General features: G+C 44.5%; 1 protein-coding gene across 4 annotated transcripts in view; it reads left to right on the forward strand.

The window, feature by feature from the left end:
* The window catches only part of TRRAP (transformation/transcription domain associated protein), a 159,371-nt gene that overhangs the window by 89,881 nt on the left and 48,098 nt on the right, over window positions 1-21,392 (forward strand). For all 4 annotated transcript variants that reach the window (XM_081889018.1, XM_081889020.1, XM_081889021.1 and 1 more), the window contains 8 exons: window positions 632-769; window positions 2,340-2,452; window positions 3,062-3,197; window positions 10,611-10,802; window positions 13,675-13,870; window positions 15,488-15,753; window positions 17,133-17,233; window positions 20,747-20,948. In XM_081889018.1, coding sequence (XP_081745144.1) covers window positions 632-769; window positions 2,340-2,452; window positions 3,062-3,197; window positions 10,611-10,802; window positions 13,675-13,870; window positions 15,488-15,753; window positions 17,133-17,233; window positions 20,747-20,948 — 1,344 coding nt within the window. The remainder of the gene's footprint in view (window positions 1-631; window positions 770-2,339; window positions 2,453-3,061; window positions 3,198-10,610; window positions 10,803-13,674; window positions 13,871-15,487; window positions 15,754-17,132; window positions 17,234-20,746; window positions 20,949-21,392) is intronic.

The following is a 21,392-nucleotide window of genomic DNA, read 5'->3' on the forward strand; positions in this document are numbered from 1 at the left end:
TTGTTCAAAGTTGAAACAGCTGATCTCACCCCCCCCCAAAAAAAATTAGCTTCTTTTTCAGTATGTGCTTGAGCTTGGCAGGATGTGGGGGAGAGAGAAAGAGAGGGGCAGAGTAGGATGGCCATGCCCACCACTGTCATGTGACTTCTGGAAGTTTGGCCAAGGGTGTATGTATATGACCCACAAGGTAAAAACGTCAGCTGCCCTTTGGTGTAAGCGAGGGTTTTCTGTGGGAGTGCTGGCAGTCTTCTGTGAAGGTGGATCCTGGCCAGCCAGCCTCCAGCATTTCCTCGACATGGCTCTCCCAACAAAGCTAGTTCCTGACCGGGACAGTAGTGTATCTTCAGTCAGCTGATAAAATGTTCTTAGCCCTGATAGAATCAGGCATGCATCATATTATGAACTGCAAAAGTATAGGCCTATTCTAGAAGTTCCTTTAACTGAATAAGCCCAAGAAACTAGAGTTGCCTGTGTTTGTTTGGCCAGCTGCCCGATTGTTCCAGTTCCCGGCTCATAGCTTTATTGCAGAAAATGTCTGCTTCATAATGGGTCGGTCGTAAACTTTGTGCCATAGCAGCAACATTTATTATATTGTTATTGTTGTTCTTTTTGCTTTTCCTCTCCCTCTAAGGAAATACTCGATTCTCTTGCGGAGCTGTACTGTCTGTTGCAAGAGGAGGACATGTGGGCTGGATTGTGGCAGAAACGCTGTAAATTTCCGGAGACTGCAACTGCTATTGCTTACGAGCAACACGGCTTCTTTGAGCAGGTAGTATATTAGATTAAAAATTGACCATATAAATATGGCAAGCACACAGAGTGCGGGTGCGTGATTGTACTGGAAGCATTATATAATGTCCCTGTATTGAAGAACAGGGGTTGCCGACAACCTTGATATAGCATGTCTTACAAGCGGAGCTACAGTCAGGCAGCGCATGAGCGAATTTAATTGAAGGGCTTTTTCACGCCTCTTCAGACAAGCATTCCCCTGAACTTGACCTTTCTGATCTAATTGTTTTAGTTGTTTAACTTTTAATTGTTATGCTTTTTAACAGACCTGCTTCAACACATGTTTCAATTGTAGATGTTTTTAACCTTTTGATGGAGTTTGTTTTATTGTATATTTTAAAGACAGGTGGATATTTTATACTTGTTTTTATACTTGTAAACCACTTGGAAGCCAGTTTTGTGCATGTAAGTGGTATAAGCACCATGCACTGTAGAGGGAAGTGAGGGGCAGATGGAGCTTGTCAACCTGGGAACATAGCCTACCTAGGAGAAGGAAAACTCTGACCGTAAACAACCTCTGCTTTGGGGGACATCTTTGGAAGAAGAAAAGGCTACGGGGGAAACCTTACACAAATTCCGAGTGGAGTCCCCAAGGCACAAAAATGCACATCTAAGTGTAGTATGAGAGACATGATTGTCCTGGCTGTGACAAGCTAATAATAATAATAATAATAATAATAATAATAATAATAATAATAATAATAGATTACATTGATGCCCCACCCTTCTTCTCAAACACATTTGTGATCAAGCAGTGCCATTAAAAGGGATGTGGGTGGCACTGTGGGTTAAACCACAGAGCCTAGGACTTGTGGATCAGAAGGTCGGCAGTTCAAATCTCCGTGACGGGGTGAGCTCCCGTTGCTCGGTCCCAGCTCCTGCCAACCTAGCAGTTCGAAAGCATGTCAAAGTGCAAGTAGATAAATAGGTGCCACTCTGGCGGGAAGGTAAACGGTGTTTCCGTGTGCTGCTCTGGTTCGCCAGAAGCGGCTTAGTCATGCTGGCCACACGACCCGGAAGCTGTACGCCGGCTCCCTCAGACAGTAAAGCGAGATGAACACCACAACCCCAGGGTCGGCCACGACTGGACCTAAAGGTCAGGGGTCCCTTTACCTTTACCTAATGCCGTTAAAAATAAAATGCAAATATATTTTAAGCACGGGGTGGGGAGCGCAATTAAAACAAATTCAGAAAGAGATGTCTCCAGATCACGTGCCTGGATAGCCGGATGAAATAGAGGAGTTTTCAACAGGCATCTAAAACAGTAGTACAGTGAAGGTACTTGCAATTAATGCAAATGGGTGATATGCACATTTCCCCCCCACCATATCCAGGAGCGAGGGCCATACATGCACATCAGTGGCACCAGTCCTCTGCTTGAGGAAAGAGAAGCTTTACTGAATGCAACTGTGGATCTTATTGACTACAGTCTGTTGCACAGTCTTAATTCCGGCTTTTCAGATCAGGAAATAGTGATGCAGCATCTGTTTGTGAGTGTGCCTCCTCCTGTAGGATCCCGTGAGAAAATAAGCTTCTTCAATTTCTTTTAGGCACAGGAAACCTATGAGAAAGCAATGGAGAAAGCGAAGAAAGAACATGAAAGAAGCAATGCTTCCCCTGCCATTTTCCCAGAGTATCAGCTCTGGGAGGACCACTGGATTCGGTATGTTAATTGAATTTGTTCTACTGCTCGGTTTTGATGTATCTTAAAAGATTTGATGTGAGGCTGAACATAAAATTCAGAAGATATTGAGGAATGGGCAAATTTAGTTGAATCTCCTGTTGTTTAACTGATGCCTCAAGCCCATCAGTGGCACCATTTGCTATATTTTTGAACAAATATCATCACACTTATTCCAGATCAAAACTGCTACACAGGGAAAAAAACCACCTTGCTTTTTTTTTTTTTTAAAAAAAAACACCTTTAATTTGCCATGGTTAAAACTTCTTTTTAAACATGACTTGGAAGCTGCGCACTGGCTCCCTCGGCCAATAAAGCGAGATGAGTGCCGCAACCCCAGAGTCGGTCACGACTGGACCTAATGGTCAGGGGTCCCTTTACCTTTACCTTCTTTCTTTGTAACGGCTGTATGCTTGACTTTGCATTTCGGTTGTGTTTTACATATTTATTGTAAGCCGCCCAGGGGAGTTTGGTTGGGCAGCCTTTTAAGTGTCCCAAATAAGTTCGTAAAATAAACTCCCTCTATTAACTATTTGAAATGGGCAAAGGTACTCTTAACCAGTGAGCTCAACCTTGTGTTCCTTTTTCAAGGTGCTCCAAAGAGTTGAACCAGTGGGAGGCTCTGACAGAGTACGGCCAATCGAAGGGTCATATAAACCCCTACCTAGTCCTGGAATGTGCGTGGCGCATCTCCAACTGGACCGCCATGAAGGAGGCGCTGGTGCAGGTGGGTGTCCTTCCCCTTTGTCCCAGAGGATCCGGTTTAATCCATGATTGTAGAAAGAGCAACTGTTGGAAGGTGGGCCTGCAGCTCCTATCAATGGAAGCTGCACCCTATGGGGTGGTGGTGCGCTTCCTTGTGATGGAGTGAGCAGCCAGCGAAGCTCGTGCTCCGCGTGCAGGTTTCCCAGATTTTTGTCCTAATTATTTCTTCAAGGGAAGAAGATGCTGATTGAGCATCTGCAAATGTAACACGGACAACTGGCTTCTGTTTCCAATCATTCTTGTGTCTGGGGAGCTTTTTTAGCAGACGAGAGGAAAAGGGAGGCAAGTGAAGTGCGCAGGTATGCACACTGCAGTCCCTTGGTTCTCAAGAAACATCTGTCAGTAGGACAAGATGAAGAGAGTCAGGCTACTTTCCGTGGCTGCAGTGAAGACAAATATCTTTTGAGGAGCTAGATGCACTCCTGCCTCGCAATCTTGCTTATAGGAAGGTGCTACCTCCCAGCTCTATTCCAAGTACACTAGAGCTAAAAGTGAATACTGCTAAGAGTTTTTGTTGTTGTTGTCTAGTCGTGTTGGACTCTTCGTGACCCCATGGACCAGAGCACACCAGGCACTCCTGTCTTCCACTGCCTCCCACAGTTTGGTCAAACTCATGTTTGTAGCTTCGAGAACACTGTCCAGCCATCTCGTCCTCTGTCGTCCCCTTCTCCTTGTGCCCTCCATCTTCCCCAACATCAGGGTCTTTTCCAGGGAGTCTTCTCTTCTCATGAGGTGGCCAAAGTATTGGAGCCTCAGCTTCAGGATCTGCACCCAGGGCTGATTTCCTTAAGAATAGATAGGTTTGATCTTCTTGCAGTCCATGGGGCTCTCAAGAGTCTCCTCCAGCAGCATAATTCAAAAGCATCAGTTCTTCGGCAATCAGCCTTCTTTATGGTCCAGCTCTCACTTCCATACATCACTACTGGGAAAACCATAGCTTTAACTATACGGACCTTTGTTGGCAAGGTGATGTCTCTGCTAAGAGCCAGTGTGGTGTAGTGGTTAAGAGCGGTAGACTCGTAATCTGGGGAACCGGGTTCGCGTCTCCGCTCCTCCACATGCAGCTGCTGGGTGATCTTGGGCCAGTCACACTTCTTTGAAGTCTCTCAGCCCCACTCACCTCACAGAGTGTTTGTTGTGGGGGAGGAAGGGAAAGGAGAATGTTAGCTGCTTTGAGACTCCTTAAAGGGAGTGAAAGGCGGGATATCAAATCCAAACTCCTCCTCCTCCTCCTAATCTTCTTCTTCTTCTTCTTCTTCTTCTTTTTCTTCTTCTTCTTCTTCTTCTGAGTTATGGGCAGCCTATTTAGTTTGGGATGGCTCTTTGCCTTACTTTTGTGTTTGAGCCTCCTCACAGCAGGTGACCTCCGGCAAATCCCTTCTCTTCCCTGTTTATGCTCTTAGTCACAGCAAACCAGTGAGGACTATTTCTTCCCTTCCTTGGATGATTGTGCTCCTCTTCGTTCTTTGTTAAAACAGGGATGGCGAACCTGTGGCCTTCAAGATGGTATTGGACTGCAGCTCCCTTAACCTCAGCCAACGTCACCAGGGATAATGGGAGTTGGCCACGGGTTCCCCATCTCTGATGTCAAACCTAAATAGAAAACTACAGGTTATGAGCTTATTCTGATGTAAAGGGTTTTTTTATTATCATTTACCTGTGGTTGAGCAGTTTAGAGTGGGCTTTGAGATCACTTCCCCACCCCCTTCAGGAACACCAATTCCCCTAAGTAGCTACATTAGCATTTATGTTAATTGATTTAACCAGGGTTCCTGCTTATGCAATAATGTGAAATAGTCTCGCATTGTGATTTCAGATACCAGGTTACAGGTCCGGTTGCCCTTGGCCTCAGGTAGCAAAATGTCTTGGGCTGGTGCTAGTTCACTTGGTACCCTGGTTAGCTCTAAAGTCACTGCTGATGCGCCTGATAACTTAGGCACAATGGAGAAATGCATGTTTCAGGAAGGTGACAATGGTGGGACAGAGCATGTGATTTGTCAGCCAGTGTCCTGTAGGAATAGCTGCCAAAATATCCACATGTGAGTAATACTGAGAAGAGAGTAGAGTCATTGTCTCTTTCATGACAGGGCATGGTTCTTTCAATAGTTCTGAGCTTTCGTTTGTTTCATTTTGGCGCCAGAATTTGTGCATTAAGCTAAGTGCAGCATGGTCTGATGTACTTCTTCCTCCTCCTGAGCCTCTCTGTTTACTTTCTTAAAGCCAGCATTGGGAACGAAGGCATAAAACACTCCTGATGGCTAATTGAGATGTATTTCAGTTTGGGTGGCATAATTTCAAATAAAAAATGCGTTAGTGATAGATCATCCACTGCTTTATTCAAAGGCAATATGCCCTGCGTTAGTCCTTAATGGCACTGCCTTGCAGAACTTGCACGGCATAGCTCAGCAACCGAAAGGACAAGAAATCAATAAAACATGTTTTGAGGCTTTAGTTAGCAAATGGCAGAAGTGGAGTGGCTCAGACTGCTCATCGTTCAAAGTTCTTAGTCAAAATAATTGCAGCCTGGGCCTCCAGCAATTAATATTGCAGCCGGGCATGTTAAAATAGTACAGGTGATGCACCTGTTTTTCTTAGTTTAAAATAAGGCCTTAATACTTTTTCTGTTAATGAGTTTATTTTTCATTTTAATTCAGAGGGATAAAAATAAACATACTATGGATGCAACAGAAGACATGTGAGAAAAACTGCAGTTAGGAGGAATGGTTCCAATACTGTGCTTGACTCTTAGCTGAGCATGTGTTTCACTGGCCCCAATTGAAATGTTATGGTTAAACCATGTCTTGTTCATTGGCATTGTGCCTTGAGCTTGTGTGCTACCTTCCTCGTTTTCTGTTTTGCAATAAATATAGTTTGTTGGGATGTCCAAATCAGGCAAACCGTGATGATGAACAGGCTGGTACAGACATAATACGTAAGCCATGGTTCATTCTAATCATACTTCAGATGCCAAAGCATGGTTTATGTTCCTGATGCACAGGCGAATTATAGTTTGTATGATTTCCCTCTGCCTCTTCCTTCCCTGGAAGTCCCTGGATGCTAAACCATGGTTCATCAGATTGCCTTGGTTTAGGCATCAGAGCAGAGCATGACTTGATTTTACACCTGAATAATATCGCAGCCATGGGATTTCTTTTTAATAAGTCAAGGTGCAGAATAGGTTAAATGCCTAAACGTATTTTGAGCTGCAATTTTATCTCCTCTGTTGGAGTAAAGAGAGTTGGAGGATGTAGTTGTTCTAATGTAGTAGCTGAAAAACAACAGTTTTCAAATAGGTGAGCTTTGCCCTTTATGACACACCATGTAGTTACATCCCGTCTCCTTTGCCATCTCAACTGAGCAATGTGGATTTGTATTCTGATTATCCTTGTCCTTTCATAGGAACCACTTGAGAATATATGAGCTAGAACCATGTGTGTGTGTGTGTGTGTGTGTGTGTGTGTGTACCTGATGAGTTAGTCCTTCATAAAACCGGGGCTGCTGTAGAGCATTCAAAATCTAGTAGATTGCTTCAGGGCGCTCTGTTTTTCATGTCTAAAATATCTTGAGTGTGTGTTCGGGTTGAGTGAAATTCATGCTGTATTAAACATTTATAAAGCTAAGTGGCTGCGAAGAAGGGAGGACTGGTTTCAATATATAGCTCCTTCTTGTCTCACTGGTAAATCCATAATTCAGGCATGTGGGGGGATATTTAAGAACTTTTCTACCTTGATGCGATTTATTTCTTTAAAGAAATAAAAAAAAGCTCAGTCAAGCTTACTCAAGTATCAGCATCATCCACATAGTAACTTGTCTCTGATTGAAGCTTTCCCAAGAATCCCAGCATGAATCCCAGTGAAGTTCATATTTAAGTCAAACGACAGCTCCTTGCTCAGAATTCTGTGTTCTGTCTTAATCTGGTGTGCTGAACTCAGCTGTAGTCTTCGCCACCCTTTTGTGTTTGCATAAGCTTTCAGCTCTTTGCTGGGTTTTAATGCAAAGCTACGGGGTGTGTGTAACTAGGAAGGTTAGTGGTTACAGCACGAGGAAAGAGATGAGCTGTGTGTGAACACTCCTAGACGGGAGCTTGCAAATGTAGCGAGAGACCAGTCAAAATCTAACCTGAATGTGAACTGTAGACCAGCTGTATTCTGCAGCATTGTACCTTTTGAGCTTCCCAACCACATCATCATCATATTTTTTTTATTTATACCCTGCCCATCTGGCTGTGTTTCCCCAGCCACTCTGGGCAGCTCCCAACAGAACAATAAAAACACAATAAAAGATCAAACATTAAAAACTTCCCTAAACAGGGCTGCTTTCAGATATCTTCTAAAAATCAGATAATTGTTTATTTCCTTGATATCTGATAGGAGGACGTCCCACAGGGCAGGCGCCACTACCAAGAAGGCCCTCTTACTGGTTCCTTGTAACCTCACTTCTCACAGTGAGGAAACTGCCAGAAGGCCCTCGGCACTGGACTTAAATGTCTGGGCTGAACGATGGGGGGTGGAGATGCTCCTTCAGGTATACTGGGCGGAGGCTATTTAGGGCTTTAAAGGTCAGCACTAACACTTTGAATTGTGCTCAGAAATTTACTGGAAGCCAATGTAGGTCTTTCAGGACTGGTGTCGGCAGCCACTCCCAGTCGCCAGTTTAGCTTCCTCATTCTGGATTAGTTGCAGTTTCCAGGTCACCTTCGAAGGTAGCCCCATGTAGAGCGCATTGCAGTAGTCTAAGCGGGAGATAACCAGAGCATGCACCACTCTGGCGAGACAGTGCGCAAGCAGGTAGGGTCTCAGCCTGCGTCCCAGATGGAGCTGGTAGACCGCTGCCCTGGACACAGAATTGACCTGCGCCTCCATGGACAGCTGTGAGTCCAAAATGGCGTAGTTGCATTGTATCTTGGAGTGGTGGGTGCTGGAGTTGCAACATGACCTCAGCACTATAGCTCATCATCCTCCCAGCCTGCCACACGCTGCCATTTCTGATGGTTTATGCTTCTTGACATGTGTGGGAGCAGGCAAAGGCTAGAGTTTACCCCGAGATGGAAATGCAGTAACTAAACAAATTCAAGGGCTGTGTAGAGTGAATCCGTTCCTTTCAAATCAATGGCAACATTTCCATGGAATTTGAGATTTGGATTATCTGGAGACATCAGTACCAGGGTGGATGCTAGTGGAAAATCTGACTTTGTAGGGCATCCCCATACCCAGGAAAGCCATGTTGCTTCCTGCGAAATATTAGCAAGAAGCTTTGCTCTCATGTCCAAGTGCTGCTATATATTGTTTCATAACTGTGGATTATGTTTGAGGTAAAAGTCCAGAATATTCTGTACTTTTAGCATTGGTTAAGGCCCTGAAGGACAATTTGGGAAATATACACAGACACAGACACACATAAAGGTAAAGGTAAAGGTACCCCTGCCCGTACGGGCCAGTCTTGACAGATGGGTTGTGCGCCCATCTCACTCAAGAGGCCAGGGGCCAGCGCTGTCCGGAGACACTTCCGGGTCACGTGGCCAGCGTGACAAAGCTGCATCTGGCGAGCCAGAGCCGCACACGGAAACGCCGTTTACCTTCCCGCTGGTAAGCAGTCCCTATTTATCTACTTGCACCTGGAGGTGCTTTCGAACTGCTAGGTTGGCAGGCGCTGGGACAGAGCAGCGGGAGCGCACTCCGCCGCAGGGATTCGAACCGCCAACCTTTCGATCGGCAAGTCCTAGGCGCTGAGGCTTTAACCCACAGCGCCATACTGAGGAATTTAGCATAGGAATGAAACGGGCTACGTATTATCTCACTCAGCTGTGAAATAGGGAGTTGAAATAAACATGTCTTGATAAAGATTGCTTCCAGGATGAAGGAGGCCTTTTATCTTTGAAGGGGTGTCCACAACTTGAGTGCAGCCATAGGAAACGTAAAGTTTTCTGCATTATTAAGAAAGGAGGTTTGGTGCTCTGAGAACAGATACCTGGTGCAGTCCTCTCTCCTGAAAACTGTACTTTACTCAGCTGTTGGGTATTCACATTCAAATCCCTGTTGGTTTAAAGTTTTAACAGAACCACAATCATGGAAGCCCAATCCCTACAATAATTATGAAATCATTTCATAATAATGATCATCATCATATTTTGGTGCTGTTTCCACGTCCCCCCTCCCCCTGCAGCTGTGCAGTACTGAATAGATTGCAGGGTAGAATTGAAGCCTTGAATTGCAGCCAAGTGAATTGATCATGTCTGACAGCTTCGCGTTGTGAAGGCTTGCAGGCTGAATCGACGTGACAGCCACCAGCAACTGCGGACATGCCATAGCTGGAGCTTGGATTGAAAGAGAGATTTTCAGTAATGAGGCCTATACTAATGAACTAAAGAGAAAATAAGTGAAGCTGTAAATTGAGCTGCTCTGGATTTTTTCTTTTTAAGCCAGAAAACATGTTTTTCATAAATACAAGGATGTTGAGGCCTAATTGCCTCCATGCTGTTTCTACATTTATGCTTACTGTCCACTTTCCACTGGAGGTAAATGGCGCTGGTGTTGCTTAATGCGACAATTTTGAGCCACCTATATAAACTCAGTACAAAGAACTGGAGATCTTGATCTTGACCAAACAATGGAAAACTGTGTTAAGTTCTATAACAAGTGTGTCTCTGGACCTCAAATTGAGACTCATGCAAGCAAATACAATATTTAGAACGTACTGGACTCCATTATGATGGTCATGGACAAATTTAACGATACTGTACTTGGAATTCATTTTTATAAATGCCGTATTTTTTTTCATTTTGTTTTCTGTATGAGTGCTATTTCTTATTCTTCTTTGCATCTTATCTTACTCTGTGCACTTGTAATTATGTACTTCTTATCTTTCAGTAAAGAATATAAAATAAGAAAGTCCCACCTGCTCCCACCAACATGGTAAATCATCGGGCATGATGGGAGCAATGTAGTATGGAGGGCTACAGGTTTCCCTCCCTTATTTTAATGTCCGCCATTTTTTTAAGCTAAGACACAGTTTGTTTTAATGCATGTGTGTCTGCCAACAGACCTTGGTTTGTTTGGAGCTCACCGAGTCAGGACATGAAACTATAAGTTGATAACTAGTTTGCAATCACAGTTTTCTAAAAGTGGTTAACTGTTACGAAGCTTGCAAACTATTGTCAAGCAACAATTTGGACCCCTTCAGCACAAGGGCAGCATGGAGACAGGTGTCATCTTAGGAACTTGAATCCTGGGCAATTTTGCAAACCATGGTGTGAGTTTTTAACCACGGTTAGCAGAAAGCACGGTTTTGCGTTGTGTCTGAAAACCCAGCCGGTCTTTTTTTCTTTTGCAGTGTTTTCGCCTACAAAAAGCATTGTAATGTCTCATTTTGCCCCAAGGTGGAGTTGAGTTGCCCCAAAGAGATGGCATGGAAAGTCAACATGTACCGTGGATACCTGGCAATCTGCCATCCCGAGGAACAACAGCTCAACTACATAGAGCGTCTGGTTGAAATGGCCAGTGGCTTGGCTATCCGGGAATGGCGAAGACTTCCTCAGGTGGTTTCACACGTTCACACGCCCCTTCTTCAGGTGAGCCAGAGATTGCTGTGAGTTGTCAGACCCTCCTTTGGGGGGGGTATTGTTTTGCTAATTTGTTTTTAATTATAGGCTTGTTTTTATCCTGTATTTTATTCTGCAAACTGCCCTGAGAACTTATGATGAAGTATATAAAACTAATAAGTAAATCTAGGACCCTCCTAAGCACAGATAACTTTTTTGTCGTTGCTGCAAAAGGTGCTTCTGAGAAAGCTGGTCTTTAAAATCAACATGCAGGCACTGTACGGAAGTTTGTTCCTAGGTTTCCTGTAAGGAGCCATGCAAAGAGCAAGGTGTATACACACGCATGTACACTCATCTTGATATGCCGTGCCTGTTTTTACCCCCATGGCACGCAGCGAACAAAAAATATTGCAGGACATCTTATTCTATTTGTTTATTAGACCTGTTACCTGTCCTTTACTGTAAGGTCCCAAGGTGGGTTGCAGCAATAAAATATACAATTATTAAACAATTGCAATCATAAAAGAAGCAAAGTTTTGAAACAGTTCCATACATAAAACCATTTAAAATAACCTCATGAATGCAATACAATATCTATCTATATAAATAGTTCAAATAGAGATGCAGACTGGGATAATACTGGAGGTTGTCTAGGCATCCTTGCATCCCTTTTGTGGCATTTTCTGCCTTTTTGTTTTAATGACTTGATAACAAACTTCAGCCTTTCCACATATTAAGATGAGAGCATGTCTGAAAGAGTTAAGAAGAATAATAGGCAAAGTGCTGCATCGACCTCTTTCAGCAAGTAGGAGCTACCATTTCAGTTTGCCACACGCGCACGGCTGTAAGAATTAATAGTGATAAATACATTCTCAACACTTCCATGTGCATTGCGTGGCGTGTCGAAAACCTTCGTATACATTCTCATTGTCAAATTGCTAAAATAGGCAGTGAATGACAAAGTTGCCAGCATGGCAATGAAGCTACTCAGCAGTAATTACTTTTTCCTGCATCAGATAGTGAGTGATTAAATACCTGCTAGAAAATTAAATTTGCATGATGAATGGGAGTAGGATGAAGGTTAAGCTATTGTGAGCGCTGAAATTCTGGTGATTGTGTGTGTGTGTGTGCCTATGTGTTTGCAGGTGCTGGTGGTGTTTCTCTCCTTAATTTATTTTGTTCCCAGAGATTTGTGTGTACGTGTAGACAGATTTTTTGGGGGGGTGGGAGGCAGTTATCTTAGTTGATTAATAGCTAAGACAAGTGTTCATCTCTCAAGAAGCTGCTTTGTAAATGGTTACATCTCTACAAAGCATTTGAATTCCAGTAAAGTTTATAGGCCTGCCCAGAGCTTAACTAACTCTGTGCCACTTTTTGGTGGCTGTCAAAGTGCTGCTGCATTGCATTTGTCCTGCATAAGGTGAGTACATATTGGATTTGCAGAAGGGCTGTTTGAAGTAAGCCAGAGTGGGTGACCAGGGGTTGCCAACCCTTTTGGATCCATAGGTACATTTGAAAACTTGAGAGTGTGCTATGAGCACCATCATAACGGGTTGGTTCTCTTACCCCTCCCCAGTCACACAGAAAAAGTTTATGCACTCCTCTCCATCCTTTTTTCCAAGGTGGCTACATAAGTCATATCCAGTAAAATTAAAAAGGGTCCTCTTGGAATTGCATGATTTCACACACACACACACACACACACACACACCTCAAATAACCCCTAAAACAAATTAAAGTTTACAGTGGCAGACTGAAAAATTAAAAAATATGTATTAGATGCTTGCTAGCACCACAGACGCAGGTGGCGCTGTGGGTTAAAGCCTCAGCGCCTAGGGCTTGCCGATCGAAAGGTCGGCGGTTCGAATCCCCGCGGCGGGGTGCGCTCCCGTTGTTCGGTCCCAGCGCCTGCCAACCTAGCAGTTCGAAAGCACCTCCGGGTGCAAGTAGATAAATAGGGACCGCTTTCTAGCGGGAAGGTAAACGGCGTTTCCGTGTGCAGCTCTGGCTCACCAGAGCAGCGATGTCACGCTGGCCACGTGACCCGGAAGTGTCTTCGGACAGCGCTGGCCCCTGGCCTCTTGAGTGAGATGGGCGCACAACCCCAGAGTCTGGCAAGACTGGCCCGTACGGGCAGGGGTACCTTTACCTTTACCTTTAGCACCACAGAAACATTGATCTAAGGCAGCTGGAGGGCACCACGTCCACTACTTGGCTGTGCTATTTTACACATGTTGTTGCACCTACTGCATCTATAAGCTCTCACTCATTTGTAAGCTGAGTTGTCCCAGAATAGAGAGGAACAGTTCTCAGTCTAGAAGCCAGGTACCCGGTTCTGAGTCCCTGTGATGGTCCGTTTAGCTTCCTGGCCTTTACGGTACTATTTCCCGGAGAAAATAAAATCATTTAATCAGCTTTTTCTTAGCGATGAACAAAACTTTCAGAGACCCACCATTTTACTCTTCTCCAAAGCAATTCAGAGACATGTCACCGTCTGTATAATGCCATATGGCCAGTGAGTGGCACTTCAAAAACAGCATGTTATATGCCGTTGGAGACAACAGCTGTTTGGTGTTGGTGTTGGGTTAGCAAGACCCCTGCCATGATCTTAAAGCAGTTATTCTGTCCCAGGGAATGTGTGTTGTTTTGCATTAATGGTTATTCATGGCCCTGTTTGTTTCCTTAGAAGAGGGTGGATAATGAACCTTGATAATCTGATCAACAGCATTAAAAGAAATCAAGCAACTATATTGTGACGTTGACTTCAACATTCTTCATTGTAATGTGTGAATGGTCTTCAATGGGCAAAACAAATCACTCAGCTGTCGGTGCTGCATTTTTTCTTCCTCCTGAGGAACCAATGACACATGTGCTATAACTTTTACAACCTTCATCCTCCTAGGCGGCACAGCAAATAATTGAACTTCAGGAAGCAGCTCAAATAAATGCAGGGTTACAGCCGGCCAATCTTGGGAGGAATAACAGCCTGCATGACATGAAAACTGTTGTGAAAACTTGGAGGAACAGGTTGCCAATTGTGTCGGACGACTTGTCCCACTGGAGCAGCATTTTCATGTGGAGGCAACATCATTACCAAGGTAAAAACACCCCAGTCCCATTATATCCTATTTCGGGGAAGATACCCTCCCCTTTCCACCCCTCGCATAAAAAGTATGATTTTTTGGCTTTCAAAACACATAAGGAATTGTGATCTGATTCTTGGTTGGCAAGGTGATTTTGTTATTCCGGCCTTTTAGAAAACTATTTCCTAAAACTGTTGTATCTGAGACCTGTTCCTGGGACAGAAATAAAATGCAAAAAATTGAGGGTGAGTTTAAATTTCCATTTTCATAAGCAGGTCTGGGGAGAAAAATCTCCAGGCACCAAAACAGTTGATGCTGGTTGATTTAAACTTCAGGCTCTTTATAAGGCTGGGGCTTAGGTGTATGAAATGTTTTTCCACTCCGTTGATGAGGCACAATCATGTATATTTGACAATGTGCATCAATCTGGGCATTGAAGCATTCAGAGCCAAGACTGGGTAGGTGGGTGAGTGAGTTCATATGTATTTTTATCCAGCTTTTTAATCAAAATATTTTCTGAGCAGCTTACCAATAGATCAAGTCACATAGTACAATACAGACAACAACAAAACTCAATAAAAACAACAAGCCAAGCAAGTGGAACTAGCATAGCACAGGCCAGCAAGATAAGGAAAGCCTGGGTACATAAAATGATAGTCACCTGGTGACTGAAAGCTGATGGATTTGATGCCAGGCACATTTCCACTTGTTTTTTCCACTGACATCTGAAAAAAGTCATTTTCCTGGTGTTCACCTATTTAATTGCTGGTGGCTAGGAGCACCCAAGGAAGGGTCTAGAATAATTAAGATAATCTGACAAGTTTGCATGGGAAGACAGGTCTTTCAGATGCCCAGTTCCCAAGCAGCATGAGGTTTTACATGCTTAAAACCAGCACCTGGGATTGTGTTCAGAAGTTGCCCAGGATCAGTAACATAGCTGCTGTTTTGGGACCAGCTTAACTTTCTGAGTAGCATTTAGATGTCTGACTCTGGTGGGAGGAACAGAATATATTAGCTGCTCTTGCTGTGATATGAGTCACTTCCAAGACATGAAGGATTGGATCACTGGTGCCGGGAGAAAGCAACTGCTTGTGGAACTCATGCTGTGTTAATAGGTTTAGTGAGATACGAACAAGCCAAATCTCCTCCCAGGCTTGACAAGTCCCACCCCCTCCTATGATGTGGCTGAGAGGAGGTGTTTCAAAGCTTCTGCTTTCGTTTAAACAGGCCCATGCCAGAAATTTCCAGCTGTGGGGAAGGGGGAGCATGTGATCCTTGGAAGAACCTGGGTTCATTCATGTCCTTCCAGGGATGTCCAAACTTTTTTCAAAGAGGGCCAGATTTGATAAAGTGGGCATGCATGAGGGCCAACCAAATGACACAAGACAGGGGCTGGATTAAACTGACCAGGCTGGACTTTGGACATACCTGTTCCAAGTCATAGTTTGCTTGATTTCTCAATGAGCCATAAGGCATTGAAGAGATGGCTTTGTGGACTGAGGCGATCCACTGATCTTGCCGAACCCTCTGCAAGATCCCACCTTAAGGATACAAACGTAATGAATCAAAAATGAGCATGTGTAAATTCATTTAACATAATTTTAAAAGTTTTGCTCTCTCGGGTTTTCCTAGCCATCGTCAGTGCATATGAGAACAGCACTCAGCACGATCCTAGCTCCAATAATGCCATGCTGGGAGTCCACGCTTCAGCCTCTGCCATTATCCAGTATGGGAAGATCGCTCGGAAGCAAGGGCTGGTCAACGTGGCTCTGGACATCTTGAGTCGCATTCACACTATTCCAACGGTGCCAATTGTGGATTGCTTCCAGAAGATCCGACAGCAAGTCAAATGCTACCTCCAGCTGGCTGGAGTCATGGGCAAAAACGAGTGCATGCAGGTATAGCTATGGCACATGGGGCGTCATAACGCAGTGGAATGTTGATGGTGTTAGGACTCCGGTTATGTCAGCAATGTTAAATGGGATCAAGGAGTTTAGTGTGTGTTCTGTTTGGGGTGTGCTTCCATTGAATGATTAGGTTGCCAGGAGTGTGTGTGAGAGAGAGAGAGAGGGGAGAGGAGAGGAGAGGAGAGGAGAGGAGAGGAGAGGAGAGAGAGATGCTAGAGCAGGGGTAGTCAACCTTTTTATACCTACCGCCCACTGTTGCATCTTTCTTGATGGTAAAATTTCCTTACCGCCCACCAGTGCTCAATGGAAGGAGGATTCAGCTTGTGCCGTAGAACCCCCTACCACCCACCTAGAATCCTGAAGCACCCGCTAGTGGGCAGCAGGGACCAGGTTGACAACCCCTGTGCTAGAGGCCTAGTTCACCATTGTGACACAGATTGCTTTCCATCAGTTTTGGCTGGATCGCCAGCTTCAAACTCTTCTCATTGGATTGCTGTCATGCGTCATATGCAGGGCTTCCCTTGAAAACACATCTGATGTAGAATACGGCCACTGAGGATTTGATTGGCGTGGCCATTTTATTATGCACAATGTGCTGGTTTTCAAAGACTTCCGCTGGCTCTTTATTCACTTCTTTAACTTAATTGTCTTTGAAACTTACCTTTGAAAGCCGTAAACAACTTGGTTACCCAGATACCTGCAGGAACTATAAGGCTGTGCACAGGCTCCCTGATCTGGGCGCCCTTGATCAGCCCACACCACGCCAACCTGGGCACCAACCAGCCTTTATCAGGCCTCGGATCAATTTGTATCGCTCCTCACAATTTGTTTTATGGAGAGCGGCTTGCTTGCAAGCACCTTTCCTGCAGGGAAGCCCCCTGCAAAGGAGCCACAGCCTGCAGTATCAGATCCTCCATCCTGCATGGAGGAGCAGGGTATTGGTGGGAAGAAGGAGAGGCCAGGGCTAAAGCCTGCCAGGTAGGAACTCCTCCCTTCTCCTGAAAAGATGCACCTGCTCATTTAGGTCCCCCCTACTCTTAGCCATTTCATGATTTTTCTCCTTTCCCCCACCCAGTGCTCATCCAATGCCTGCATTTCCTTCCTGCTTGATCCCCCTGCCTCTTGACAGTGCAAAAGGGTAAAATATCAATGCACAAATTGCAACAGCACTAGTATGGATATTATTGCCAGTTTTGGGTTCTTGATTCAGAACAAGAAAAATGGTTACATTTAGGTATGGACGGCATGACTCTTCACCATTTGGAAGCTCATGAAATATCCTTTTAAAAGTTTTCTTCTTCATATGTTTCAATTTGCCTTGTGATATATATATTTTACAGTTCTTGCTGTGTAAAAAATCTATTGAACAGGGCCTTGAGGTTATTGAATCAACAAATCTGAAGTATTTTACCAAGGAGATGACTGCAGAGTTCTACGCGCTGAAGGGGATGTTTTTGGCTCAGATTAACAAGTACGTATGACTGGGTTAGGTGTTGAGCACACATCTGGGAATGTATATGCCAGAACACAGTGATTCAGAGGCTAAGTAAAAAGCCACAGTTGAAAAAGTCACAGCTTCAGTGTGGGCGGGAGTAATTACGCTCATTATCTGTACCCCACACTGCATGGAAGAAAGATTGACTGCAGCTGCCCACCTGTGTGCTGAGTTTTCCAGTGGTGATATAATTATTTTTTAAGAGTAAGCCTGGATAGTGAGGGATCATTTTTCTTATTATTTGTTTTAGTTCATAAAATTTATACACCGCTTGATCATTAAAAAAACCCCTCAAAGCGGTGTACAAAAAGATAACAGTAAAGTCAAGAAAAATTCACAAACCTACTTTAAAACATATCAAAAGTTAAAACACTTAAGCAATAAAATCACCTCAACTTTCTAAGCATCTAGGTGGCAGGTGTTTTTAGCAAGGAGCTGAAAAGAGTACAGTGAAGGCTCCTGCTTGATCTCAATAGGCAGGGATTTCCATAGTGTACACATTAAATGATTGAGTTCTTACAAATGTGGAACGTGTATTATGTGGCACCTGTAGCAGTGTCTGTGGAAGCAGGCTCATGTGGGATGAGATGATCTAAAATAAATGGTAAATGCTAAAATAAATGGTAAATGGGGGTTCTCTGCCCTCTCTCTTTGGCAGCCCCCACCAGGCCTGTAATCTGATAGAGATGGAAGAGATCGCAACTGGAAGTTAAAGATAGATAGATAATACTTTATTCGGCTATAAGCCCACAAGGTAAAACCAATCAATAAATAAAATAGCATTTTACATTCTAAAATATCAACTAAAATATTTCAACGCATAATCTTCACATTACATATAATCTCTAGATGTACTGTATTGTGGCCCTGAATATAAAGATGGTGCATAGAGTTTAAACTGGAAGTTAAAGTGAGGTAGTTACTTTTGAGAGAGGGGCTTAGGACCATCCTTTTGCACTGGAAACCCCAGGACCAGTCAGCCTCTATAAACCCATTCCAAACAACGTAATCCTAGATACATGTTCAGTTCGAAGCAAGTCTCATTGAATTCAGTGCGTCTTACTCCCATACTCCCCAAACCCCACATTTCTCTTAGGGTTTAGCACCAAGTGACCAACCCCGGACAGCGAAGGCAAAGAAAAGGGATAAAAACTCACTCAGTGACATGACCCTTCATGGGGCTTTTCACATTGCTTCTCTCTATTGGCAGTTGTTTCCCCAATGCCATTAGCCAATGGCACTTGGCGTCACCACGGCAACCAGAGGAGCAGGACCCAGCTAGCATCCATTATGTTCATTTCAACATGAAGGGGGGAGGGCAAAGAGAGGGAAGGAGGGGGGGGAAGTGAAAGTGTCTCTGAAATTCCAATATAAAACTGAAAGCCTGTACAACATTGGCAAAGCTTGTGACAACGTCTTAGTGGTCCATATAGTAGAGAGACGCGGGTGGCGCTGTGGGTTAAACCACAGAGCCTAGGACTTGCCGATCAGAAGGTCGGCGGTTCGAATCCCTGCAACGGGGTGAGCTCCCGTTGCTCGGTCCCAGCTCCTGCCCACCTAGCAGTTCAAAAACACGTCAAAGTGCAAGTAGATAAATAGGGACCGCTCCGGCGGGAAGGTAAACGGTGTTTCCGTGCGCTGCTCTGGTTCACCAGAAGCGGCTTAGTCATGCTGGCCACATGACCCAGAAGTTGTACGCCGCCTCCCTCGGCCTATAGAGCAAGATGAGTGCCGCAACCCCAGGGTCAGCCATGACTGGACCTAATGGTCAGGGGTCCCTTTACCTTTACCTATAGTAGAGAGAGATAGACTACCAGTCTTCAGCTGGTGGATTGGGGCCCACAAGTGGCTCACAGTCTGACCCAAGATGGGCCACACCAGTTGTACAACTCTTGCTTTTCAAAACTATTCCAAACAGGGGAGAAGGAGAGAGTAGGTTTAGGGTACCTCTACATCTGTTCAGCAGTAGTTTGACTGTCAGCCTTTCTGCGCAAACAGATTTTCAGACTCCCTCCAGATTGAACTTGATGCACTGCGCCACTTCGCATGCTGAGAATGCAGGAGAAGCTGTTCGTTGGCACTCTGCTGTAGCCACTTCAGAGGCGGAAAATCAATGTGCTTTTGAAATGTATACCGCCCAGCTTCACAATCGCTTACGGCAGAAGGAATCACTGTCCTCTCTCCGGAGGAAATCTAGAGAGAATTTTAAATAGGGGAAAGGTAATTAATTTAGCAAGGAAGCACAATGTGCTCCTTTTGAACAGCCGCAAGTGCGCCTTTAGAAGGTTTCTCCATCAAGACGGCCGGGCTGAATAATTTACACTGCTTATCTGCCATCAAGGACTTTCAAGTGCCAACTTTACCTATCCTCTTGTCAAAAACGTGGTTCCTGTACAGTGTCGGAACTTGACGCTCCCAATTTCATGTTTTCAAGCTACATGCCAAAAATCGTTCTTTATTACCCTTTCCCAGCTATCGACTGAATTGGGACCCAAAGGTCACTTGCGCAGTCCCTCTTCTTCCCACTTGGCCTGCAAGGCAAAAGGAATAAAAGAGAGTCATCAGGGGTGTCAGTGATAGATAACTTGAGAGGCGAGGGAGAAAGGAAGTCTAAAGACAAATCCTGTTGTTAGCAGTAGAAAGCCGTAATAAGGCAAGCCATTTATCAGCCTTTTCCTTCAGTAATAAGTTGCCGCGCCGCACAGCCTAGGACACGAAAAGCTGTTAGCAAAAAATAAAGTGGCTGAGTAATACCCAGGCTAATTAGCTGTTTAATAAGCTATTTGACAGATAAGGTTATTTTCCATTTGCCATGTTTTTCTCCTGGTCCCATCAATTTTTTTATTGCTGCAGGCTGTTACTCCAGGTTATGCGGTCCAAACTTAAGTAAAACTGAGAGCAGCTTCTGACACTTGTGCTGATGCAAAGGAACAGGAAGTGCTGACACCTTGTGCTTCCTGTTTCTTTGCATTGTCATAATGTCTGAAATAGGTTTCTTGTGTCTTCCCCAGAAGGGAACTGTGGATTTGTGCAGTTTCTCAGCGGAGGGGGGAGTTGCAATAGATCTATGTTGGGCTTTAGGCTGAGGAATAGGAGGAATGAATTCATCCAGCAGACAGATAATTTGGGTGGGGAATTGGCACTGGCTTCCTCTCGCCTCTAGGATATAAAGTACAGCTACTTCCTTTTATTATAAAGCAGCCTTTACCAACCCGGTGCCCTCCAGATGTTTGGACTATCGCTGCTATTCACTGGCTGGGGCTGATGGCAGCTGTCATCCAAAACATCCAGTGGGGAGCAGGTTGGTGAAACCTGTTACAAAGCAACAGAAGGATATTTTTATTTTTAGTATGGAAAACTCCAGACATTTCTAAGAACCATCTTGATTGTTTTATTTACGGATTCTGCTGTTGCATTCCATTCTCTCTTTGTTGTTCATTGCTCTTGTTAAAGTTCAGCAAATATCCTGCCCCATGATGTTTCCCCCAGGTCCGAGGAAGCAAACAAAGCCTTCTCTGCAGCTGTACAGATGCACGACGTTCTAGTGAAGGCCTGGGCGATGTGGGGAGACTACTTGGAAAATATATTTGTGAAGGAGCGTCAGCTGCATCTCGGGGTCTCGGCCATCACTTGCTACCTGCATGCCTGTCGCCATCAGAATGAGAGCAAGTCCAGGAAGTATTTGGCAAAGGTGAGGCCCTTTCCATCTGGCCTAGGGGGCGAGGCCCAGACTCACCAGCCCTACTATGTTATATATGTATTCTGTAGTTGACCTCCTTTGTAATGTCTCATTCTGAACTCTTTAAGATAATATTTTAGTTTTCTTTTATGTTGTTTGACTATATACTCTATATTTGACTTACTTCAGATTGTTTTATTTATGTTTTATTGATTTAATACGCTGTAAACTGCGGGTGGCACTGTGGGTTAAACCACAGAGCCTAGGACTTGCCGATCAGAAGGTTGGCAGTTCGAATCCCTGCGACGGGGTGAGCTCCCGTTGCTCGGTCCCTGCTCCTTGCCAACCTAGCAGTTCAAAAGCACGTCAAAGTGCAAGTAGATAAATAGGTACCGCTCTGGCGGGAAGGTAAACAGCGTTTCCGTGCGCTGCTCTGGTTCGCCAGAAGCAGCTTAG

This window comes from Podarcis melisellensis, assembly GCF_964234715.1.
Source record: "Podarcis melisellensis genome assembly, chromosome: 14".
NCBI classification, from domain to species: domain Eukaryota; kingdom Metazoa; phylum Chordata; class Lepidosauria; order Squamata; family Lacertidae; genus Podarcis; species Podarcis melisellensis.